Source organism: Dinoponera quadriceps, unplaced genomic scaffold (genome assembly GCF_001313825.1).
Source record: "Dinoponera quadriceps isolate SergipeBrazil2010 unplaced genomic scaffold, ASM131382v1 scaffold942, whole genome shotgun sequence".
NCBI lineage: Eukaryota > Metazoa > Arthropoda > Insecta > Hymenoptera > Formicidae > Dinoponera > Dinoponera quadriceps.
In genome coordinates, this window is record NW_014555154.1 from 193037 (window position 1) to 219593 (window position 26557).

General features: G+C 45.8%; 3 protein-coding genes across 7 annotated transcripts in view; 2 read left to right on the forward strand and 1 right to left on the reverse strand.

Annotated features, from left to right (window-relative positions):
* Positions 1 to 746: 746 nt before the first annotated feature.
* LOC106743124 (cytochrome c oxidase copper chaperone) lies at positions 747 to 1602 on the forward strand. Its single transcript, XM_014616660.1, has 2 exons — positions 747 to 951; positions 1277 to 1602. Exons 1-2 carry the CDS (start codon positions 848 to 850, stop codon positions 1359 to 1361), a joined length of 189 nt encoding a protein of 62 aa, XP_014472146.1. The 5' UTR covers positions 747 to 847; the 3' UTR covers positions 1362 to 1602.
* A 2072-nt stretch (positions 1603 to 3674) lies between these two features.
* The window catches only part of LOC106743132 (zinc finger with UFM1-specific peptidase domain protein-like), a 34639-nt gene continuing 11756 nt past the window's right edge, over positions 3675 to 26557 (reverse strand). Inside the window, exons 1-9 of one of the 5 annotated variants that reach the window (XM_014616674.1) lie at positions 13730 to 13945; positions 9889 to 10128; positions 7149 to 7435; positions 6753 to 7056; positions 5771 to 6198; positions 4675 to 5077; positions 4473 to 4600; positions 4028 to 4251; positions 3675 to 3917 (exon numbers count right to left, since the gene is read on the reverse strand). In XM_014616674.1, coding sequence (XP_014472160.1) covers positions 3873 to 3917; positions 4028 to 4251; positions 4473 to 4600; positions 4675 to 5077; positions 5771 to 6198; positions 6753 to 7056; positions 7149 to 7435; positions 9889 to 10128; positions 13730 to 13749 — 2079 coding nt within the window. In that variant the 5' untranslated portion in view covers positions 13750 to 13945 and the 3' untranslated portion in view covers positions 3675 to 3872. Of the gene's footprint in view, positions 4252 to 4472; positions 4601 to 4674; positions 5078 to 5770; positions 6199 to 6752; positions 7057 to 7148; positions 7436 to 9888; positions 10129 to 12832; positions 13946 to 26557 lie in introns of those variants that run through there. The other 4 variants (XM_014616673.1, XM_014616671.1, XM_014616672.1 and 1 more) reach the window with 4 other exon arrangements.
* The window catches only part of LOC106743131 (reversion-inducing cysteine-rich protein with Kazal motifs), a 23111-nt gene continuing 17076 nt past the window's right edge, over positions 20523 to 26557 (forward strand). The window contains exon 1 of the mRNA XM_014616669.1: positions 20523 to 20771. Within this exon, the coding sequence (XP_014472155.1) occupies positions 20684 to 20771 (88 nt within the window). The 5' untranslated portion in view covers positions 20523 to 20683. The remainder of the gene's footprint in view (positions 20772 to 26557) is intronic.

Genomic DNA, 26557 nt, shown 5'->3' on the forward strand with positions numbered 1-26557 from the left:
CGACGGATTCGAGAACACATACGATGGGTACAAGTGTAATTGGACAAAAATGTAGTCCCACTAAATATTCATGAAGACCCGCCCGTATACCAGCCGGACGTTGAACGGTTAATTTAAATGCATTATCTATCTATTCGCGATGTCAGCGATAATGAAGATCAAATTCGCAAATTTTGTTCAGAAATCAAAGCGATTTAAAAGTTCTCATTAACGTCGACACCGTACCTTTTTGTTTTTTATATACGCAATTATCTACGCGTTTAATTTAAATAAATTATCTATTTCGCATATCAGCATATCTAATAATCCGCAAGGAATCAAATTGCATCGTTTTGTACTATTTCATGTAAATTTTGTAACTGTATCTCTTTATTCTAAAGAATCTTTAATTTCGCGACAGTGAAGATAAAATTCGCAAATTTCGCTCGGAATAAAATCAAAGCGATTTAAAAGTTCTCACACAACAACATCGACATTGTACTCTCCTATTTTTATCTACGTGAAAATTTCAGTCAAATTGATGATTTATACCTTATATAGTTCTCCCTTGTGAAGAATCGTTCTGTACTGAACTATTTGAAAAGCATCTCGTCATCGTACCAATTGACAAAAGTTCTGCTCCGTTCTTTCTTGAAACACGCATCCGAACTGCTCAGCTAGGTGGCGTCTTTCTGACTTACTATCAGCTAATTAGTTTAGAATGTGACCGAATGTTACATCAAAGATACCGACAGATGGCCGTACTGTTGCGCATACAGTGGTTTGTGGTTATATTTCGTACATTGTCTCAATTGTTGCAATTTTCCCGTTGTTTTTCTTGAACCAGGTGTAACTATAATTACTAAAAATGGGTAACAGCCCGACGAAAGTGGAGGGCAAGCCTGAAGAAGAGAAGAAGAAATTGAAACCTTGCTGCGCTTGTCCTGAAACGAAAAATGCAAGAGATACATGGTGGGTAACTTCCATCTGTAACAAGAAGATTTGAGTTGTATTCGTATAAATATATAAATATATTGGTTAGAAGTGTGTCGCAGTTTTAATTTCCATAGTTAATATATATGTATTAATGACCATTTTTTTTATTTTTAAATTTATTTTTTAACATACAGTTATGGTCAATAATTTGCACATGTAGATGTTTTTCTTCCTTTGATGCATTGTATACAGAACTAACAAAAGAATAATTCAACAAGTAGTAAATACATGTGAAACTTATAAATGTTACATCATTGGTTATAACATTGTTAAGTTATATTTTAATTTTTACTGTTTACAGTATCATAGAAAAAGGTGAGGAAAATTGCGGCGACCTTATAGAAGCCCATAAAATCTGTATGCGATCTATGGGATTTAACATATAAGACATGATGCAAAAAAGAAGGATATTATGTTACCACAAAGATCTATGCCATGAAGACCAATATCTGCGGAGAATCTTGGCTGTGATCAAGTCATGGATGTTTTGATGCTTCTGTATAATAATATGTCTTTATATATTATTTTACTCTTAGAAAGTCTTCTACAAAGACTTTGTAGAAATAGTATTATTTGTGTGAAATCAAACGAGTTCCTTAAAATGTAAATAAACTTCATAGAAAATTAGATAAGAAAACATTTTTGTTTTTTTTCCTCCATCTGTAACAAGAAGATTGTGGAACAGATCGTTGATAGAGTTGATTATTAATAAAAAGTAAAAGTTACAATCAATTATATTTGTACAGACTAAGAAAGAGAGTATCTTGCTCTTCGCTCTTCTCTGCGACTATTTTCTCGTGTTATTTTTCCATTGGCGAATCCTAATTTTCCATCTTAACGATCTCGTGAAGTGAGACGGGGAGGAAAAGAAGAAGCTGTACTGGGAATTCTAACAAAGCATATATTTTAATTTGATGTGTGGCTAATGCGAAGGTTTTTACTTCTTGCATAACAATTCCACAGCTTGGTTTCCCTGAACACTCCAAATAATGAACAGATTCTTAACCGATATATGGCGAAATCCAGTACTATAATTAATAATCGTCTTATCGTTTCTGACGTTCTCCTGACGACGTCAGTCGACGTAACGTTATTGCGATGTGGTCCTACTGGGCTGAAAGACAAACTTACATTCGACCGGTGCACCATAATTATCGAAGCTATATAAAACAACGACGCGATGTTCACGCGGATACGGATGAGTGTCGCGTCCGCCATCGAATGATCGCAAATATATCTTTAACTATAATAATAAATAGATCTTAGAGATATATCAGTACAATTTATACGTGTGAGAAACATGATGAGAGTAATAATAATAATTTTACTAAATCACGTAACCGTAAAGTGTATAATATAAATAACAAGTAAATGGACTGTAGTATTTTTCTTATTTTTTTTTCTTCATCTATCCTCTCATTCACAGCATTGCGTTGGACTTACGAGCTAGGACATAAGTGTAGCCTAGAATCGATTGAATAATTAAATAGAATATTTGTAATTAGTATGAAAGTAGTTGTACTTTTTATGTGTGGGCAAGTGAAATACGATATAACGAAGAGAGTGTGCAAATGTATAATGTTTGTCTGTGTGTGTCATGTGTCTTTGGTGTATACAATATAATGTGGGCTTGTATACATATACACACACACACACATATATATATATATATATATATATGTATACATATATATGTATATGTATATATATATATGAAAATGCGACATAGTCACTTTTGCAGACACTCCAGACTCCCATAGAAGCGTTTTTAGCAATTAAAATTCGTCAAAGAATATCTTTTGTGTATCGTTATATAAAATTTGTTGTAATTATATATATCGTATGGCTCTCTCGGCACTTTTCATATTGACTAAAAATCGACAATCGTGTTGACGGGAAGTATTCTTCGTCGCGAGTCGCGGAATGTGAAGAACGAGACGAGTGCACTGGGAACACCGCGCGTCGATTCTGGAGCGTTTCCAAGAGTGTGTCCATCTGGATGTATGAGTGAATCAGCGTCGAATTGATAACAGCATCACAGCTACGAAAAAGTCTCCGAGTTTTCCAAGCATCACAGCTACGAAAAAGTCTCCAAGTTCGCTTTTTTTTTTTTCTTTCTTCTTCCATCCCCCCAAGCTCTCTGTCACGACTTTCTCGATGATGATCAACCGATCGGTGCAAGACGATTGGTCGGCTAAGGGTTAGCGCAGCCTGTTCGCCGCGATGAAGATTGAGCAGAACATTTTTCCTTTGTTTTGGACAAGAAAAATATGACGATCGTGTTTAACACTATCCTCCTCCCCACGGATCCGCCGTCTCGTTGTCCCTTCTTTCTTCTTCGGACAATTTTTATTCTCAAGCACACACACACACACACACACACACACATTCACATTTTCCAGAACTGACGATCCTTTCAAAGATTCTCGGAGATTCACACGTAATACGGCGCAAAGTACGAGGCGAACTTTCTTACTTCTCTTTGAGATATAAAGGACCTTCTCTCCCTCGGATTTTTCTCGAGGGTCGGAGGGGGAGAAATTTTACATTGAAATCAAAACGAATTACATTAAAATCGCTCGAACGGCGACGCGTCGAGGAGCGGTTTTTGATATCCGTGCGAGTCAGCTCCGCATTGTCGACCGCGCCGCGCGGCTTATTGCGCGGGCACAACGATTTATCAAGGAGTCAGTCCACCATTAACGGCTAGAGAGATGCAAGAATATATTGTTAAATAATATTATCTGCAACTACTACAATGGAGTAAATCGGCTAGCGGTAGAGAACATAGGACATCGCGGTCACGTAATTCGAAGGATGCCGGACAAGATCGGTTTGAGGCAGTAGTCTATAGTCTTCGCGCTTCGAGGCTCGCTTGCTTCTCGTACCAGCAACTCTCACCTGTCTTGAGGAACACGCATTGATCGTAGAACTTTACTTTGCTGAAAAAGAGAAAATGCGAGAAAGAGAAAGAGAGGCGCGTGAAAATAGAACTGGTGCGTAGCGCCAGTGTTCGTCCATAAATAACGAGTCGGTTTAAAGGCGTTATTACTTGATACTGCGCTTCGGCGTCCATAGTGCCGGTAACGGCGACCACTTGGTACTGTCTGGCCTTCATAGCCGCGGTGGATTTCCGCACGAGTCGCATCGCGCCGGGCGCGCTGCTGGTGCTGTTGAAATGCGACATTTGCGCCGGGCTGTGACTGGGATCCAGCACCAGCATGATTATGGAGCCGTCCCTCAGCTGTTCCACCCCCATTATCGTTCTGCTGTGCCCTGGACGAAACGATGGATACGTTATCGTTTATCGGGGAGACGAGTGTAACGATGCTCGCTCTTGCGTCAGCCCTACAGTGGTCGCGCGAATGACAGATGTCTCATCCGTGCGCGCTAAAATGTACTTCGCTATCGCTAGTGTTGCATTTAGGTACGCGACCACTCCAGGATTAAACTGATAAAGACGACAGCTCGGAGAGGCAATGACTGGCCCGCTTTACCTTGATGCTGAAGGTAAAGTGGCGGCTTGAAGTCGTCGCATCTCTGAAAGTACTGCAGGACCCAGTTGAACAACTCCGGATGGGCGCCGTCTGCGCTGGTGGGTCTGTGGAAGTCCACCAGCTGGCACCTGTGCGAGACAGACACGGGGAAAACGGTATGCGTCGTATGACTTTGGCGACCGGCCGAGATCATGGAACTTACTTTATCCTCAAACTAGACAGCAGCGTGAATACCTCCGTGGCGCCGATCCACTTCCTGGTGTTGACCAGTTTACCGCCGAGCTGCTCGGCACCTTGGATATCGAAGCCCTGTGCCCACGCCCACTCGATCATCTTCTGCAGTCGGGAGATCGACGGCATCGAGGTGCGCAACGGGCTCTCCGTCGAGCTGTTACCGCCCGCGCCCGAGCTCCAAGCCTTGTAAACTAGCTCGTTGTACCCTGTGTGCTGCAAGAGAGACGAGATTAGCATCTGCATGTTCCTATAACCGCAACCCCAGCCCTTGTCGCCGTAGGTCGACGCGTAATGGTCCACGGTGGAACACATCCAGGTGTTCACTACGTTACTGCACGCTTGACTGACGGCTCGCACTTTCGGGACCAGCCCTGCGCAGAGAAACAGCGTCGTGTGAGAATCGTTTCTTTTCAGTTCGTTTATTTTCTCCAGGTGGACGAACTCTCATTGTATCGAACAGAGTATCGCGTGTCATTTTGTTATCTTGGATTTAATTTGTGCTTGCTCTCTCTCTCTCTCTCTCTCTCGTCTTGGAGCATTTAAATGTGACCATAATTGGCCATAGTTATGCAAGAAGGATACAACCTACGAAATTGTGATTTTTGAGATTTCGTTACCAATGGATAGTCCATATGTCTTTCTACACAAAATAAAAACATCCAAGAAGTCTTATGAGCACCTAAAATTAATTAAAATATAGTTTTTATTTCCTACTAGTTGTGCTATTTTTTATTAATTGGAATTTTTTTTCAAGAATAAGCTTGTCAATGAATACCATTGAAGAGGATAAAATAGATCATACTTGACTTATTGAACGATTATGAAGAATCTCAAGGCAATTTAATACTTTTTAAATCATGCATCAAATTTTTCTACATTCCTTTCGGAACGTACTCTATGTTGGATTCTTTTTGCATAACTATGGCCAATTGTATCTAATTATTGTATATAAATTGTATATAAATTAATTTCCGAAGATATCTCTGTAGATTACTTCCGTTCTTTCATTATGATGATCAAAAGGTACTATATAATCCCGTAAATAATGAAATACGTGAATTTACCGCGTGTACAAGAACTGCCGTCGTCGATGCCACTACTTTCGGCCACCCGGAGCTCGATCTGCCTCTCGAAGAAGTCGGCCACCGTCATCTCGCCCGCGTAGACGGCGCGTTGCATATTGGTGACGCTCTGCTCCCGGAAGTTACCCTGATTGTCCATACCGTATTGCGCCCTCAGCATTTCGAATTCGCGCTGTTCGCGCAGTTTCCTCACCTCCTTCTCCCTTCTCTCCATATCCTTCGCCAGCATCCGATCGGTCGACACGTCCGGCGTCACCGGCGACGGCGTACTCTTCTTGCTGAAGTGCTCTTCGATGTGTGCCATTAGGTCGTCATTGTTTTTGAACAACGTACTAAGACACACCGGGCAGGCGGGTGTGTCGCTACCGATAGTGGCTATATCAGACTGTGAGGCTGTTCCGTTCGCAGGGCTGCAAATCAATCCCAACGAATGTCAACTATTTGAAAGTATACAGATAACTATCGCTAGTCGGTACCCGTCACGCTCAACCATAAGGTGTGGCGCTAACTATCACTATCTTGAGTATCTTCGGGAAATAAAAATATTTTACTAATGATTAGATGAAAAAGATTACGAACAGTTTGCAGTTTGCAAAGATGTTCAAAATGTTATTAGTATCAATTGCAACTTCTGTTGGGTACATTTTCCTTCTACTCTCAGATCCCGAAGATATTCAAGGTGGTGTGATAGCTCCCTTAGTACTGAATACTAATTGCCAGTACTACTTTTTCATCGAGATTATCACCCTGTGCACCCAGTAAACATCAATTAACAGGAACATCGCATCGATGTTATAATTTCTCACTCAACAATGTAAATACAATATGACATGCGTTGTATATGACAGTCAACATTGTCGAGTGGGAAATTACAACACTGCTGTAATGTTACTGTTAGTTGATGTTTACTGGGCAATCACGGTGCCCCTTGACAGCGTCTTAAAGATGCAGACAAGGTATATACCTGAGTATATCCTTGTGCTCGATATTAACGTGCAACTCAAGGTCAGAAGAATTCGGAAAAGACGTAACGCAAAGTGGGCAGTTGAAGACACCGTCCCGTGACGGCGGTGATTCCGGTGGGAAGGACGGCGAGGTGAGATCAAAGTGTTGGCGATTGATATGCTCTTCCAGCCTGAGAGGGCTGTCGGAACTGTAGGGGCACATCGGGCACTCCTGTACTGGAAGTTTTGGGGAAGCGTGCGAGCGCAGTTGTAGATTTAGGCCTGAACGCAGCGGTGAACCGTGGCCAGCTGCGCCCTCCAACACTGAACAACAAGGAGAGAAAGAGTGTGAGACAGAGCCACATGCTTCGTTCGTCACATTGAGCAAAACAACAACAACAACAATGATCACTCACCATTGTTGGCATTGCTACTGTTGTTATTGTTGTTATTATTATTCACATTGGGATTCGCCAATTGGACGTCCGGCTTTCTCGGCGAAATCTGTTGCTGCTTATGTTGTTGTTGTTGCTGCTGCTGCTGGTGCTGCTTCATACGCAATGCCGGAGAACTGCCCCAGCCGTTCTGCATGTGAGGAGGTCGCAGGGACATCGACGGCGAAGCTGCTCGGCACTCGTCGCGCCCGTGCTCGTCCATCAGCGAGTCGTCGTCGATGAATGCCATGACATCGTTCTCCGGGGTGCTGGAATACGACGCGACCAGGAGGAAAGAGGGAAGGACGAAAAAGAAGCTTTACCGTGACTATAAACTGATGAACGCGATCACGACGGTGCGGACGAGCGATTATCGGACGCGTTTACGTTTAACGAACGAGCGCGCACGCAGCTGCTGGCGCGATGAAAGAGGCAGGCAAACGAGCGCGCGTTTGCCGGCGTGCGTTACTCCCCAGTCAGGAAAACATTCGCGCCTTTCTCGCCGCTCCACCTGGTGTTTCCCGCCATTTTCCAAATCAGCTGTTATTGACACACACAATGAGCGCGCGACCGTATCCGCCGCTCGAGGATCTCCGGACCGAATTACGCAGCTCGGACTGTGCCACACACGTGCGGTGTGACGCGTATCGACTATATATAGTCCGCTCGTACCGCAGTGACATGCACTTTAAATTAAACCCGAGCGTTGGATGTTCATGTGAACTGCGATAATCCGCGCGTAGGCGTAGAACGATGTTAAGCTGTGTCCAGCGTGTGTCGTCCTCATCGGAGATGAGGAATTATAATGTTGTTGCGTTACGTTAAGGTGGCCGGTCCGTAGAGTGCCGGATTTTTAGTGGCAATATTAAGGAGCTGTAGAAGTTTGTTCGTTGAAAAAACATACTTTCCTATACCTTTATTTAACTCTATCTGAATATAAGTGTTAATTTTAAGCGAAATTAAAACAAATGTATATGCACAGTATTACAAATACGGAGAGGTGTTATTTATTTTTTTAATTTTATTATTAATGCTTTATTTATACGTCAGATGAGCTAATAGAGACGCACAGATAATAAGGTGGTGATATAAATATTTAAATATGTGTATACGCACGCGGAAAAAAATTAAGTATCGATTTAAAACTTACATATCCTAATGGATGCAATCATTGTTTTATATATAAGCAAGGATATATTATCTCCTAAATTACTTCGGAATGACAAAATTCTGATAACAAAATGATCGAAAAATGAGTTTTCATAGTCGCTTTCTTGTCATTTTAACGTCATCGTCATTGTATGTTTTACCTGAGAATGTGCAGATAAAATTTAAAAGGATTCCTAAGAGAATGATTTGACGGACCGACTATCTTAAATTTTGATGAATTCACGAACATGTTTTGCGAAAATATTATAATACTAGTGAAATAAAACGAAAATGAATAAGAGGCGAATCTTCTTGCTCGAAATCTTAAGTAAGAAGAAAATAAAGATCTCTTTTCATTTAAAGCACCGAAAAAACTGTGTGGTGCAGCGCAACAGAAAAATTGTCTACAAAACGCCGTTCGTAACGCGACTTTGTAACATTAAATAACATAATTGATAGCAAATCCGCAATCTTGTGGGCGCAATCTTGAAGTTCACGGCGTTATCCTGATTTAGACCGTTCGTCAGTGCAGCGTATCCTGACTCACCGGTCGTGAAATTAAACGGCACGTCGGTAAAGTTACCGGTAATTTACTGGCGTCCGGCAATTGCCGGTTAATCTACAGCCGCCAATTCTACACTGTGAATGTACATTGAATATCTGCAGCTGCAGCCGTACGACACACGTTGCATCGATAAATAATAAAATTGCAAACGAATGAATAAAAAAGTATTTCTGCACGCATATCAGAGATGAAAAGCGATTATACATTCACCGGTTGATCTTGGTGACTATTTTACGCCCATTGCGCGTCCGCGTTTAATATTGTTAACATTGTAATTTACGAAAAAATATAAGCTGAAAAAAGCTTTTTCATATCAAATCAATAGAAGGATAGATAGAATCAATGAGAGCCAAAGCACAGTTCTTCTAGTGCCATAAAACGCAAACAAAGCAATCACTATAGTTCTTAGTTAACATTTATTTAAACGGAAATAGACGATGTTATAGTCGTAAGTTCTAGATTTCAGTCTTATTCAGACTCTTATTAATAAAAATGAGCAAAGTCCAAATGCAGGTACAAGGAAAATGTCAAAAGTAAATGTCTCTCGGAGGTATCAGGTTACATAAAATAAAAAACTCGTATTCAGCTGACGACACGAACGTCTCAGTTCAAATCGTACGAATGATGTGCATAAAAAAATGCGACTGTAACATCGTCTTTTTCCGTTTAAGTAAATGTTAACTAAGACATAAACAAACTGATTGCTTCGTTTGCGTTTATGGCACTAGAAAAAACTGGGGCTCTTCCCCATTATTATGGCCCTATCCATCCTTCTGTTCCACATTCACATTTTTATATTATGTTATAAAGAAAGAAATTCAGCTATTCAATTTCATCTATTCTTGGTCATGACGAGAGAAAACAGAATAAGTTAGACGAAGCAAGAAGAATCAAAGCGATTTTACTTTCACCGTACTCTCTCCCGTTATTATTTTGTAAATAGGTAAATATGCGCGAAAATGTAAAACACGGACCCGGGAGAACAGGCTGTCGTCGCGTCGAACGTACCTCGGGGTCAGGTAATCCAGGTGAGCGCTGTTGACGTGCACCAGCATCTCCGTGGGCGAAATCTCGCCCAGGTCGCAGAAGGGACAGTTGGCGGCGCCCTGCAGATGATACAGCACCATGTGCGACCGCATCTCCTCGTCGTTGAAGCCCTCCAGGCCGCAGATCTCACACGTGTAGTTCATCTCCGGCGGTTTGCTGGACGCCATTTTCCAGAACGTGTCCGGGATAGCCTTGCCGATCCTTCGTCAGAACATTTCATCGCACCGCGTTAAAAGAAGAAAGCAGCGATCACCGGATACCGGAGAACTCCGCGCGCCGTATTTAGCACCGAGCGGTTTCGCGCGCCCGCGCTCTCCTCGAGGACGTGAGTAGGCGGGAATTAATTCGGAGCTTCCGGGGGTTAAATAATGCCGAGGACGTAACGAGTAACGTAATCCCCCGGCTTAAATATCGTTTATCAACATTTACCGTGCGACAGCATCGAAGGAAACGCCAAAGCCGATGGCGAATTTGATAAGCGTCGATAATATAGAAGCGATCCTCCAAATATTATGTTACATAAACACCGATTGCATTGCTCTTTTTGTACTCTGTACGTCATATCTACGTGTATATCTGCATCTGTACATCTGTATTTTGTACATGCAGATCTTACGTAAGTATAAGTGCGACATAGAATATGAATGCGAAATTTTTAAGTGACATCTCTTTAGCTGTCAGCGTGAATATTTACCGGATACAGAAATTCTGCAGCTACCGAATATGTCAACACTCCAATTAGGAAGATTTTAAAGAACATTGTTATTTTTTTATCTTTATACCTTTTCAATAAAATTTAGAGACCTAAAAGATACGGAAAAGTTTGCGGACAAATTCTCACACATCTTGGTTAGATTTTCCGTTATATATGGTAAAACAGAATAGTGCACATTCATTGCATTCACATTTACATCGCATTTACATTTCTACTATTCTTACTATTTAAAATCAATTATATATGTTTTGTGTCATCACTTACTTGTTAATTATTATTTATTGTTATATATTTGGGACGCATGGAACATTATGGGATGCGTGCGTTCCGAAACTTGTAAAAAAAGTATTGCAACGTTTTTCTGACTGACAATATAAAAAATACGAAAAAGTAACGTAATCGTGTTAATGTAATATAATGTTATGAGGATCGCCTCTATGTTATCGACTTCGTCATAGACTTTAGCATCTCTTTAATTCATCGAATTTATCATATTACTAATGATTATCTCGGTAGAAGTGCAAGTAACGATCATTATTATCGCACACACACACACACATGTTATGGTCCTCATTTATAATTTATAATTAATCCTGAATCTAACATTACATTTACGAGTGGAAACCACGATGTTAATATTCATAATATTGATGTTTAATATTGCATCGCATGTATTGTATGAACGTATCGTACCCGCGATTAACGTACTTGTACAGTCGTACGTACTTGTACAGCATAATAAAAGTTGCAACACTATTTCTCGTTGAGTCTCGCAACGCACTTCGTATCCAAAAGGAAAATATATTTCTTAAGAATTGCTAAAAAACGAATTCTCCTATTGGACTTTGAAAGCGTTGTAAAACTCATCGGAAAAAGAAGTGATGCAACTCTTATTATTCTAACTGTACTTCATTAAGAATGAATTAATTGCTGCACAGAAAAGAAGACTTAAATCAAGAATAGATATTCTCGTATATAAACAAGAATATTATAAGCCCAGAAGGTTTTTAGTCTTCATTTGATTGAATTTGTATTGATGCAAGTATTACTTGAATTCAATTCAAGACTAAAAATCTTCTGAGAATATTGCAACATTCTTGCTTACACGACAAATCCTTTAGCTAAAACTCGTCTTACACATTTCTTACATTTCATGCCGTTTTAAATCATGCCATTTAATGATTAAATGTTTTAAATGACGTAAGCTAAATCTGCAAAAAAACATGTAAAAATAGCTTCAGTCAAATGTGTCATTTTCCGACGTTTATGTAAAAATAACACACTTGGATTTACAGTGTATACGTGAGAATATCTACCAATGATTTAAGACTATTTCATCATAATTACTTCTTTCGTGGCTCTCCACTAGGCCTTATCTGTTTACTTCATTGCTCCTCGTATCGTCGGAAGCTTGCCTCGCGCGAACGATAAGTCACAGATAGGAGATGTTTCCGGTCTGAGAGGCACTTCTATCTGCGAGATCGAACGACCGGCGCGACGATAGTGGAACGAGGGTGAGGTCGCGGCTTCTGATTATTTCAGACCCGCTACACTGTGTGTGCTATAGTCACGAGTTGACACTTTACGAGGAATAATTCGACGGTAATGCGCGCGATTTCGATTAGCTCCTTCCGGCGATCGATATTCGACCTCCGGTGCGGTGCGGTTGCATCGCCGCGAGTGTGAAGCTCGCGATCTTTCATTCTCGCGTCTTTCGGCGCCGGCCGGAGAAGCGACGTCAAATCGCGCTCGTGCGTTTAACAAAGAGACTCGGCGATCGATTAAACTTCCCTTCGCACACACATCGCCGATGCAACACGCACGCTTGGACTTGGATTCAATTCAATTTTTGCGTTAATTACGAAAAGACGGGGGAGGAGCGCGTCGAGTTGCGATTGGAGCTGCGATTATCGCGAACGGCCGGTGCGATTTTCAACAACGCGTCTCCGTCTCGCCGGGTGCTTTTTAATTTTCACCGAACACGGCCGCCGCGAACGAACACCTGGGCAATTTCGCCGTCGCGACGTCGTCCCATTTCCCGACGACATTTCTCATTTCTCTGGGGAGAGCGCGATCGAGTGCATCCCTTGCCGCGACCGTGAAACAACGATGGCGTGTCGGCGGCATAGTAACTGCGACGAGTCCCGGCTCTGCGCCGGCGAGAATTGTTTCCCACAGAAAAAATCCTACCTCTCTGTCCCTCTCCCCTTCTCTGTCTCGCTCTCCCCCTTCCTTCCTCTTTCTCTCTCTCTTTCTGGTTGAGATCAATCGAACAGGTCCCGACGATTACAGCATCTGATCACGGTGCCACTGCAACTGATTCCGAGCGGGCGGTCGCTCGCGCTCGGCGAGAACGGCGAGGAATCGCGACCCGGAACAGAGAGGATGGCCGTTCTCCGCGTCTCTAAGCACTATCATCCCACTTGCACGGAACTCTCGGTGGTCTGATGTGGCTTCTCTCACCTCACGACGGTGTTCCGACCCGCAGAGCGGCTATCAGCCGTGTCTAATGCCGTATCGCGACGTCGGGGTGGCGAGTCAATCGATGGACTCTCGCCAGCCGAAGGCCAGCAGGAAATCCGCGAGAATCCATAACTCTTTCCTCCTCTCCGGCGCGCGCGAGAGAGAGAGAGAGAGAGAGCGATCAGTGATCGGCAGCGTCGCGTCGACGACGACGACGACCGCGAGATCACCACGTCGACGTCGGCGACAACACGCGTGTAGCCGCCGCCGCCGCCGTCTAGCGGAGCGGAGGGTCGAAGGGGGTGAGTCGCGACTCTTTTTATTTGCTCGTCCCCGATGAAACTAGGCCAGCGAGTGACTCGCGCGAGAAAACGGCCGCACGTCCGGCCACCGCTGGGTTGGGTTGACCCATTTCTGGCTTCTCCGGCCAGTTCGGTACGTGCGTACTTGCAGCAGGCCCATCGGGACAAGCGACTTGGTCGAGTCTCCGACTTCCTTCCTTCCTTCTTTCCTTCTTCGCCAGTCTCTTCCGCCACCTCGTCACTCGTCCGTCCGCTCGTTCGTTCGTTCGTTCGTTCGTACGCTCGCTCGCTCACTCGCTCGCTCGCGCGTTCACTCACTCACCGAACTGTCGGATCGATCATTCGCGTTCTCCTCGTGGTAGGCCCTCGCGCTCGTCCCGCGGTAGCGGGACCGCCGATTCGCCTAACACGCAACCCCGTCGTTCGGCTCCATATGACAGCGGCGCAGTCGTCCCGTCCCTACGTCCGTCCGTACGTAACCGTACGTACGTGCGTGCGTGCGGCTGCCTTCTCTGCGCCGAGAGGGTGCTGTCACCCCCGCGAGAGTCTACCCACTGATCGTGCACCGACAACGCGAGCCCCTACGTCCACCCCCGGCGACGCCACCAGCGCCGTTACCAGCACCTACTCCGGAGAGAGTGCGCTATCGGTAACGATGCTCCGAGTCGCCAGAGGGTGGCTCGCGGAGGGTGACTCGCCGCGATACCGGCAGCCAAGCTGTCGCTCTCGTGCTACCACGCTCGCGATAATAATATTTACGAGCGAACAGTACTATCGCACTTATCGTCAACGGCATCGCCTTAACGTTCCTTTTACGTCTCCCGTGTGGCATGTCAATGTGAAAAATTCAAGGCACGTAGCGAAAAATGAAAAGTATGTAACAGGAAATTATTCATTTACTCGTTCGCTCGGTTAACGGGAAAAAAATATTACGGTGTGCGTATTTAAGGGGACGGAAGGAAATTGTACAGGATTAACTCCAATGTATGGATCGAATTGCGTGTAAAAAAAAGAAAACAACTTGTCGAAGTTACTCAATTGGATGGGAGAGCGTGGATCAAGCTACGATATCGATATCAGTGAAGATTGCGGAGTTTAGAACGTGATTACATAAATAATTAAACTTGTTTCTCACCCTAAGCTGTATGAAGACTGGGACTGTGTCCAGCTCGGTCGAGGTTGGATCCAACGATCGATCACTCCACCGGATTCCGCTTGATGGACGAAAGCTCGGGCGGAATGCGCGAGCGATATTATCGCGATCTCTTTCTGCGAATGTTCTCGACGGGACAATAATCGTAACGGTGCGTCTCGCAACGCGTGCTGTCATCCTGTCGCCGGGAGCGGCGCGCGCTCATTATCGCGCGTTCCGATTCCTCTAATCGCCCGCGCATTGTCTCTCCACGCCCGGGCTTTCCATAATGACAGGTCGGCGCGTAAGCAAAGAGGTACGCGCCGTGGGCATTATCCAAATTACAGAATGCAACGCGAACGTGCGCCGGGTGAACCGCGCGCGCGGTTGGCGCGTCGCCCGGCCTGATGGACGTGCCATTATTTTTCCGCGCGTGCGGCGTCGCCGAGGCGCAAACGAGCATCGCCGGGGCGCGTCGCGAATGCAAACGCGCAGGCAGGCTCCGCGATTCCGCTCGCGATCCGCACGCGACGTGCGCGACAAATTCGCACGGGAAATTCGATTTCTCACGGCATTACTTCGGGCAGCGTGCGAGCGCCTCGGGAGCTGGCTCCTCGGCTCGTCGCTTCATTGAGATGCAGTCAACGATCGGAGCAAGATACCAACGTTCAGCGAACCGTTTGGTCCTTCCTCCTTGTCGACAGCTTTCTCCCCTCCGCCACCGTGGAAAATAGACGAGCGCGAATCGAGAGGAATTTATTCGAGCTCTCAATTCTTCGCTTCGTTTTTTTCTTTTTTTTTTTTTTTTTTTNGCTTTCCCGTTTGTTTTTTCCGAAATTATGAAGGAGAAAAGGAAAGGAATAAGGAGAATTCTTTTTCACGCTAGTCGGTCGCATCGTGAACTTTTGCGCGCGTGCTCCTTTCGAAAAGTGATTTATAATTTATCGTCCTTCCGTTTGCGAGTGAGAGGAATTTGATCGATGATCGACGAGGCAACGACTTCATTCCGACGTGATTCGCGGCGAATCAAAATTCGCGTCTCGCTCATCCCACGCGCTAGATGAATATACGACGCAGCCCAATTAGCCGACGTCTGCACGGAGATAATTAATAACCATTCCGAGTAGTTGAGCGAGTTAAATCGAGTTCGAAGTCCGCGTTGCGGCCCCGTTCCTGGTATTAGATGGCTCCGATACAAAGAATTCCATCGAGACCGTTTGTCTCTAGATGGAATAAATAGACAGATGAAAGCGAGACGAAAGCGGACAAGCGAGGAATGCACGCGATATATTGAAATTCCATACTTACGGCGTCAAATAATAAAATAAAAATTTCGGAGAAGTAAAATTTTGACAAATTATAGTCTCTCTTATTAGTCTCTCTAATTCATACATACGTCATTAAAGTTAATTTTACATTTTACATAAAATTACTTAATTTTATGTGAGTCTCAAATTTGAAATTTTTACGACAGTTTAGCCATACATAGACCTTGACTTTAACCAAAAATTAAAATTTTTGCTGTTTTACCAACTAGAGACATTTAAGTCTAAAATAAATGTTTTAAAAAGGAAAGACTTTCAAAGTGTCTTTAAAAAGTACGACTCAATAATCTCAGAGTACAGCTCTTGTTTTGCAATAAAGTACTAGCATACATGCATCTTCCAAAGAAAACTGAAACCTGAGATTTCTCTTCGAACTGAGATAAAAGTACCCTGAAAAATCATAATTTTACAGATACAACTTCAACCAATCTTTCCATTATTAAAAGATGAAATTAGGTAATTAATACATTAGAATTGTAGTTAAAAATATAGTCTAAACTTTAGTGAAAACAATGGTTTTTAATTCAGAACTCTATTATTTCCCAGTTCTGAGATTTTTTTTAACGGTCGAGTAACCAGAACATGCATAATTGTACCACTTGAGGTGGATCGGCTCTTTATAAAAAATCGAAAAATCCTAGAATAAAACTAGAAAAGGAAAAGACACTTCGGAGCGCAGTTGCATGCGCAAGCGACTTGTTACGGCCGAAGTCGCTACGTAAAGGCTCGTGAGCGTCGTTCGTACGGAAATAAAGATCCTTATGGTACTTCGATGATGTCCCGAGGTTAAACCGGTATGCACTTGCGGCGACGTCGATCGCGTTCGGCGATCGGCGAAACTGGTTTCTCCGGAATTGCCGTTCGCGAGCGGATTTTTGGCAAGACCGGCGTGCATCCGAATAATTGAAATGTATCTCGATTCCCCGTGAATGGCTCTATCGGGCGAACAACGTATGCAGAAATCGGCTGGACCCCGGCGAGTCCCCGAAACAGAGTCTGTTAAATTTCCCGAAGCGGAATACATTCTTCTCTTCCCATCGATTTAAGAGACCGCTGCCGCGCTGGATTCACGGATACGCGCCGAATAAAAAGTACTAATCGGTCGAGTAATTAATTGTTACGGCTCAATCGGTCGAGCTGACGGTTTCATTTAGAGCACGGGTATCATTGGTTCGCTAGGAGAATTGCATTCCCTCGCGTCTCGATCATCGATCGCTGCGAGCGAACCGTCCGATTTGTACGTCGTTATTCATTGTTAATTATCTATGCGCGGCAGGTAGCAGTAGATGTACCGAGATAAGATGCCCGCCGGTAGCGCAGAGGTAGCACGGAGGTCCGTGCATTGGTCCAGCGGCGTTTGAATATTTATACGATCATGCGCGATTAACATAGCGGACGTGTCGAGAGGACTTCGATCGCGGAACTGGCTGCCGCTTTGCTTCGTTGCGCGACTCTCTCGGCCCGAGAGTAGAGAGTGGACTTTGAACTTCAGCCTTTATTAATTCCCATTCCGATGTCTCGGAGGGTTGATGAAAGGCGAGAAAAAAAGATTACCAGACCGTCGCTCGGCACGTAGAGGAACGCTCGACGCGCGCGATATTCGCGAGATGCGGCGGAAATCTCGCTGCGACACGTTTTCTCGCAATGAGTTTAATCGGGCGACGTTGTGAAGAAAAAAATAAAATAAAATAAAGAAAGAAGAAGAAGAAATCGACAGAGGATAATTAGTCTCGTTCGTAATCGAGAGTCAGACGGGAGGAGCTATGCATTTTAAACTCAATTTATTTAAAATTAGTGCCCGGTGCTTTAGCTCGGTTTGCATAACATCCACCAATTGTGCAACGCGCGCAAATGACACACCACGCCGCCGCTATTTACATCGGCGGTAGAATAACGGCCTTCCCCTTTTAAAGGGACGGATGAAAGCGACGAAGAGAGGCGCGAGATTAAAGAGAGAGAAAGAGAGAGATACAGAGAGACGGAGAGAGAGAGAGAGAGAGAGAGTTATACTAGGGACCGGTTGTCCGCTGCCCACGTGCGGATTGAAAGCGATTTATCGGCGGAATAAATTAATAAATTACAGCCGCTCCGAGAATCCACTCCGATCAGTCAATCAAATATCCGGAGATGACGGCGGACGTGTTTTCGAACACCCGTCGGCCACTGAAGCACTGATAAAAAAAATCGGTGATCCTGAGTAGACGAATTTACAGGCTACGTGATAAATCAAGCGGCGAGTAAATTGGAGAATAACAAATTACCAAAAACTGAATAAAAACCAAAAGAATTTTGTCGCAAAGCCAAATTTTTGTCGCAAAATCGAATTTTCGGCACGATGCTGAATTGTTTCCGCGAAGTTAAATTTTTTTCGCAGGGTCAACTTCTTTCCGGAGAATCGAATTTTCTTCGCGAGGTCGAATTGTCTCTGCGAGATCGAATTTTCCTCGCGAAACCGCATTTTGTCGCAAACTCGAATTTTCTTCGCGAAACTGAATTTTCTTCGATTTTAAAAATATCGTGCCACTTGAAAATAGGCAGGCTTAAAGAAATAATTTTGCTTCGACGCTTAAAGGAATGCTGTATCTGAAAATTTTGCTGACAAAATATTGATTTTTGTGCAAAGTTTACGTCTTATTGGTTGTATAGAATTATGTATAATAAATACTTTTACATAGTGAAAGTAACAGTACGTGCTAAAATAAATTAGAGCATTAATATCTGATGAGAACGATTAAAAATTACTAAACTCTCCAACTGTTAGTTATCGTAAATATTTATCTGATCAGAAATTATCTACAATTTGTACCGAATGTGTATCAAATCTGCTCTCAGAAAAATTTCAAAGGACATCTTTATACTTTTTCAATGAAATTTCGAGGCCTAAAAAAGTACGAAATGTTTGTAGAAAAAATTGTATATATCTTGGTTAGATTTTCCATTAGACACGATGAAGTAGAGCAGAGTACATTTGTCGCGTTTACATTATTTATATCACACTTATACGCACTTACGTAAGATTTCCATATACAAGAAATACAAAAAGATAACGCGATCGTGTTAGTGTTTATGCAAACATAACATCTTGAAAATCGCCTCGACGTTATCGACGATTATCGAGTTCGTTCGTCGGCTTTGGCATCCCCTTAATCGCCGCTTAATTACAGCCAACTTGGCGCAACGCGATGCAATTATCAGTAACGCTGCGTCGGCCGCGAGGGTTCGGTCGTGTAAAATCTTATTTCACGACAATATGCGTGTCTGTCTTGCGAGTCGAGCGTGTGTCATACTTATAGTGTTTAATCACGGGGATCATGCGCGCATAATAAGTACGTTACGTCGACGCTACGGGGTATCGACACGGTTATCAGAAGTGTTTCGGAGAGTGCTCGATATCGCGGCATTATCGACGGAAGCACGTCCCCAGGGTTATCGGCTTTTCCTCCTTCTGAGAACACGGTACCACTCGAAGCCAATGGGCCGCAAAGAAGGCTAGATTTATGGACGCGGACTGATTTTCGTCTGACCTGCGTCGAACGACGGAGTACTCGAAGAGATACGGCAGCCGGAGAGTCGAATGTACGGTCAAGTGGTCCATTACGCTCGTCCTCCTCCTCCGACTCGTCTCTCCTCGCTCTTCGTGTTCTCATGCGTGCAATTCGAGAATTCCGACTAGCGCTCTGGAGAAACTCTCCGAACAAGTGTCCACGGGCAAAACGACAGCAATGTGCAACGTGTCCTGTGTCTAATGTAACGCGATTGCGCAAAGCCGCTCGCCTACGCGGCTTATGTTAATATTATCGGAGCATAGTTATCGAGACGGAAAATGATTTGACGCCCAGAAACTCACTCCGACGACATTGCTGCGAAAATAAACCGAACCGCTCGTTCCACCGCGGAAGAAAGAGCGGCTTTGGACGTTTGCCCCCTGAAATCATGGCGACTCACGAGCCAACGTAATTTTTCCCGATCGTTCGAAATTTCTCCAAGAGCACCCGCGCGGGAAAATATTTCGCGCTCGAGAGTTTCAAGACGTCGAATTTCGCGCTACTTACGCGCGTAACAAAGGATCGCCACGACGCGGTTACAGGTTGCATTGACGAGGAGGAGGAGGAAGAGGAGGGAGCAACGTCGGGAGACATAAGGACGGGGAAAAATGCCGGGGATGCGTGTGGGTATATACGGTCGAAGATGTCACAATAGCGGTTGCACCGCGTGACAACCGCACGCCACGCGTTTCTTCCCACCCACATGCGACTTCGCCGTCTCCTTCTCTCTCTCTCTCTCTCTCTCATTCTTTCGCACTCTCGCGCTCTCGCCCTACGTCGCCCCAACCGGCCCCCGACTCGACGGGGCCCCGGCTCTCCTCATTTCTTCCTCTCACCCACTCAGTCAGTAAAAAGCTCACTCGGCTCGTAAGTGCCACGAAAAGCTCAGTCGCTCGCGAGCTGCGCTCGAGTGCACACCTCGGTTCCCTGCGAGTGCTTCGCGCGCGTCTCCCCGTCATGTGAGGCCTCCGCGTCCGTGAGCCTGTGACATCTTTTTTTTCCTTCTTCTTCTCCTCCTCCTCCTCTTCCTCCTTTTCTCTCTTTCTCCTCTTCTCTCTATTCTTTTTTCTTCTTTTGCGTAGAACACGCGTGCGTACGTACGTACGTACGTACGTACGTCGATCGTGCGTGTATGCGTGCATGCGTGCGTGCGTGCGTGCGTGCGTGCGTGCGCGCGTACGACAGTGAGATGAGGTGAGAACTCGCGGCGCGCGAGTACCTGTCGTCCACGGAGGGTTCGGAGCAAAGGGGTGTCCCGCACGCGCGCTGATAAAATGCGCGGCTTAACGCTGCTGCTGATAACGGCGATCGCGATGATCCTCTCGCCGGTCGCCGCGAATCTCTTTCTCAACGCCGCACAAGGTAATGTATATTTTTATCTCTCTCTCTCCCTCTCTCTCTCTCTTTTGTGAAATATGTATAAGTTGATAAGTTAGAATGCGTAAAACGAAAAGGGACGGACTGAATTTTGCGATCTCTCGGGCGAGACTGAAATTGAGCAAAATTAAGGGTGAGATCTGGATAATTGAGAAGATGAATTAAACTGGAGACGGACATTAATCCACTTGGCGGATAAATTGCTGATTTCGATCTATCTTAACCGGAGAGACGGACACTTCGAAGTCTCTCCCATGAGTTTGACGAACTGCGCGATACAAAGGCCTTAATTTACCGCTTCGTCCGGCGAGTGACAAGTGAAACCTCCAGTGTGACGAGGTTAGCGGTCAGCAGTACATTGAATTTAACCTCGGAGGTAGCCGATTCGATCGTCGGGAACCACGGAGTTCGCGTAGACACGAGAGCATCGTCGAACACGTCGTGATCGATAAGAGGACGGTCATACCGTCTCACTCAAGGATGTTCGTGATCGTGCAGGGAGATGGTCGAACGGATTTTTCGGAGCGGCAGCTATTTCGACCGCGGCTGCTTATCACGTCGCCAGATGAACCGTGATTATTTTTAAGACCGACCGGCCGGTGTCGCGCCCGGCGCTTTCGCGGCGCGCAAAAATACGAGCCCGGGACAGATTCATTGAACCCTTCCTCGTGAGTGTTCGTCATCGTGGCAAGAAGATATCAACGACAACTTCCCGCCATATGTGCGCGTGGTCCTCCTCCTCCTCTTCCTCCTCCTCCTCCTCCTCCTCATCATCATTTTACTCCACTCTCTCCTCTCGTCTCTCGTCTCTCGTCCCTTCGTCGCGCTGATTTTTTTTTCATGCCTTCGCCTCGACTCGCATGGCGATTTTAATGTCTCTCTTCGCTCGTCGCTGGAAACGTCTCCGCGGACGAACGGGAGAGACCCCGGGAAAGAGCTTTTTTGCCGCGATTCAAGCGGGGTGCGCGACGCCGGGAGTACTCCGAGTTCTCACGGCTTGTCGCGCCGCAAAAAGCTCCGTTTCCTTCCGCGATGACCGCGACATTCTTCGGGCGAGCGAAATCACTCGAATTTTTATCTACCTCGCGCACTTATGCCAGGTTCCATTGTCATGGTTTACATCTGATCGAAGATTAATTCAACAGAATTGATCGATCGCCGACTTTAACACATGTACGAAATGTTTCTACTGTATGGGAGAAGAGTCAAACTTTAGTACATTGATTATAAATATCACTTTCCAAGATTTCTACGTAATAAATTAAATTCTAGACTTTACTTTGCATATTATCTATTATAACTGACCGTAAGAAATGTTGTATATTAATCTTACAAATATGCAATAATATGATCGTCTGATAGAAAAAGAAATCTCTATCTCATGATTCTAACGATTGATATTTTCGCGCTTTCATGCAATACGTCATCCATAATTATATCTCGTCACTTTATAAACGCCTGACTGCGATTATTTCCTCATGTTTACGATCGTTTTCAACGTTGCTAAGCACGTTTCGCTTTTGCTTTTCTCCACACGTCTATCTTCAATCACAGATGCGTATTATTGTTAATGTTCCCACATCGCGCCACATCGTTACAGCAACGGCGAAATTCACGCGTCGATACTACGTCGTCGTTGGGCCGCAAAGTGTTGTTAATTACTCTCGCGATTAAAATAATAATGACCTCACAGAGTTCTTCTAACGTCGGGCGTATCACGAGAGAGAGAAAGAGAGCGATTAGGAGGCCGCTCGCGAGGCGCACTTAAGACCTAAAGAATAGCTCCACTTGTCGTGAGGCAGCTCGGAGTTACAATCATCGCCCGATGGGTATGCAAAGCAATGCGGGATAATATGAATATTAACCGCGTGTCGCGTGCGTCTTTGCATTTTATCCTCGATAATCGATAAATCAAGCGCGAGCGATAGCGGGTGGAGAGAGGATTCGCATCGAGATCGCACGATCCTCCGCTCTTATGTGCACCGATCCTTTCTCCCCTTCCCACCTTCCTTTCTTCGTTTCAACCTCCCCCTGGGCCCTTTAATCTTTCCTGAAATTTACACGGTGCACGTGCGTGTGAGAACGAGGTGTCGCTAACGGTCCCCGGACCCCCGTTCCTTCGGCCCAGCTCGCACAGCCGTATTCGTGCGCGTACAAAGAGGAAAGAGAGGAACAAGCGGAGGCATTGGCGGAGCCTATATATATATATACACACACACGTGTACATACAGCGATATATACATTCTCGCATAAGTGTATCTACACACGACAGCCGAAGAAGGTGATAACGTGTCGCGTTTATTCGCGTTCTCGCGCTTCTCTCCCCTCCTCGCCGCCCGCGTTCAATTGCGTTTATCGCGAGGGGGGGGGGCACAGCATCGTGGGTTCGTAAGAGGAACGAGGATCGGCGAGAAGGAGGAGAGAGGAGGAAGTACATGAAGAAGAAATCCTATAAAATCCTCAGTGAACTTTACGTCCCGATGGGATTGCAATTTGAGAGCCGGTCGCGGAAAGGATATCGCGGCGTTATTGCGCCGTTTCGATAAATCAGCAGTCGCGATAGTTCCTCTATTCATTCGTGGCGGCGATATCGAGGGAGAGCGAGAGAGCGTCGTAACAGATATCGCCGCGGCTAGAGGCGCGATTTGCATAGAGCGCGAATTGTATCCCGTATGTCGCGAATGATTAACACGCTCGAAGTGCCGGGGATCGCTGATCGGCGGGAAACGAACGTCGGGAACGCCGCGATCTCGACTTATTCACGCGGGACTGGGAAACACGTAATTCACCGACGCCCGTGTGCGCATTACAAAACTGTCCGTGTCTGATTTATAATTACGATACGCGAACGTTTGTAATGTAAACCGCGATTGCGTAAGCGGCAATTATTCCATCCTAATGATACACGGCACGAGACGACGACGCGAGTTCGATGGCTGCGTGTGCGCGGCGTGAAGAAAAAAAATGGTGAAGTTAAACGCCGTAGAGCAATGACTCGGCCCGTGCACGTTGTCCCAATAAAATCCCACGTTTTCTCTGTCTCCCCCCTCTCTCTCTTTTTCTTTTTCTCTCTTCCTCCCTACGCATCGACGATATATATTTGCCAGTTGTCATGTCGTTACCGCGAACGTAGTCCCAGCACGCTCGCGTAATTGCGCGAATGACAGAAAAACATGAAGACGTCGTGCGCGACTTATCATCGACACCTTAATCGAGGCGCAATCGGGACGCGTTAAACGGCCCGTTCGGCCTCGTAATGATCTCTCATTTGCGATAGATCACCTGCCGAGCGTAAAACAAGCCGTGTATTACGTTCTGCTGCGTTCGATTGCGCTCCGTGAAAAAGAACCGGCCGGGTAATTGCCGGCCCGTGTCGCACGCCCCCGGTACATATCTCAACATCGGCGAGAGTATCGATCATAATGATTCCCGCTCGGGTAAATTTGACGCCCCCCCCCCTCCCCCTGGCCCCGTTCTAAGCGCGCAAAAATCCGCCTTCCCGCGCTGCACCGAGCGTGTAATTTCGCGTGTCTCTCCGACTGGAAATTAGAGCGGCGACTTACGCAAGATATAATATACATAATATACACGGACACGCGCACCCACACGCATCATTTGTGCACGCTTCCATACACACACACACACACCGCGGCCGCAGGCTCCTAGAGATCGTCGATCGAGATCGATACTATTAATTAAGCGCCCGCAAACCGTGCCCGCGCATCGGCGCGTCTTCGATCTCCGCTCGGATCCGCGCGCCGTCAATGCATTATTATGCGCCGTTTATCGTATTCCAAGTAACTTTATTAACGTGCTCTTCTAGTAGAATCCCGCCGCCGGCGGGCGCTCAATGAGTCATTATGCCTTCGAAAGCCGCGCACGAGGACCTTCTCTCTCTCTCTCTCTCTCTCTCTTTCCTCGTTTCCATAATAGGAAATACATATTAATCGCGTGAAACTGGAACAGCCGATATCCGGCTGAGAATTAACTAATTAAACATGTTTATTCGCGACGGTTGGGAAATTATAGCTGTTATTGAAAAAACAAAAATTTTCCATCAACGCGGATAAATACCAGGGATTATTTCCAAGGAATGTGGCGTCTCTCGATGTTCGTTCGGTTCGTGGAAAGAAAAACAACAACTCGGATACACGAGATCGACTCAGATACACATCAACTTCAATAACCGATTTCGACGAGTACCGCACGTCGAGAGGGAGAGAGAGAGAGAGAGAGAGAGAGAGAGAGTCTCACGAGATGAGGTGGCGCACATCGTCACTTTTACCGAAATGGTAATTTTCTTGTCGCTCGTATCGCGCATATCGAGCTGAACGACGGGCAATTAAATCTGTAACACGCGCCCTGAATGGCGCTCAGGAAATCCGGGGACACGTGTTAATGTCACGCCCGCGGTGAAGTTTACGTTTTCGGGGCTGTATAATTTCGTCGATCGACTATTAAATCTCCCATAAGGGAAGGGGGTTTTCACTCTTTCTCTCTCTCTTTCTCTTTCTCTTTCACCTTCCTCACTTTCTCCCTCTTGCCCCTGCCTTCGTATTTTTTTACGAGCGGACCGTTTCGACGATCTCGACGGTCGGATAATAAAACGTAGCCGCACGCGACGGAAGGCGCGAGGATCTCTCTTCGTCCGCGCGATAGGAAATAACGAGCGGCACGATGGGCTTGAGGTTTACGCTTAATAATCGTAATAACGATTACCCGTCACGGTGATACGAATATACGGAGATAAGGACGACGGAATAGGAAGGAGGAAGAGAAAGAGAAAGAGAAAGGGCGAGAGGGCTCGCGCGACAAAGCGGGAGTGCGAGAGGAGACGAGCGGGTGAGTTAAGTGCGCATGTAAGCGCTCTCTACGGTCGTGAAGGGAACCCCCTTCGATTCATCCCGCCATTCCTCGGGAACGCAATATCCATTAATTGCGGGAACGAGAAAAAACAAGAGTCTCGCGTACACCGATTTGCGCCCGCGAGTGCAACAATTATGAAAAGATATACAGAACCGCGCGTCGCGCGTGAGATTAATCGGCCCGCGACCGGTCGATGAGACGTATCGTCGCGCTTATCGAGTTTCAAACGTCGCCTCACGCTTACCCTCGCCGCACAATGTGGGACGGGGAGGACGTATAATTAGGGAGATACCGGGAGCTTTTTGTGGATTTTACGGCGACACCCGACGGCGTCCGCCGGAGGACCGGTTGTCGCGAACTTTTTGCCGGGGAAAAAAGGAAGCGGCAGCAGATCTCGAGGGAGCGAAGCGGGAGGGGGAGGGATGGAGAGGATACGACGAAGGGGTTAAAGGAGAGAACGACGCTGCGATCGGCGGGAGCCTCCGACAGGCTCTCTTCACCACGGGCCACGCGTGCATGTGTGTGTGTGGCTGTACCCGGCCGATGTGTAACTCCACGGTGTGCGCGCGAGAGGAGAGATAAATAAACACATAAAACCCCGTGACAGCTTCACGCCGGATAAAAACATGTCGAGAGACACGTATCTCGATCCCCCACCTCCTTATCTCGTCGGTCTGCCCGCGCTCGTCGTCCTCATCGTCGATTTCCTCTTTCTCTCGCCCCCCTCGTCGCTCCTTCCCGCGCACGTTCGCAGCTATAAAACGCGCCGGCTCGCTCGTTGCAGCGCGACGCAGCGAACGCGCGCGTGAGCGTGCGTACGACGAGCGAACGAACGAGCGAGCTTGATGACTGTATTAATTATATATAACTAGACACCGCGCTACTGCGTCTTCCCCCCCCCCCCC

Coding starts and splice junctions, on each gene's coding strand:
- LOC106743124 (XM_014616660.1), top strand. CDS start 848: ATGGGTAACAGCCCGACGAAAGTGGAGGGCAAGCCTGAAGAAGAGAAG. Junction 952..1,276: donor AAAAATGCAAGAGATACATG/GTGGGTAACTTC, acceptor TACTGTTTACAG/TATCATAGAAAAAGGTGAGG.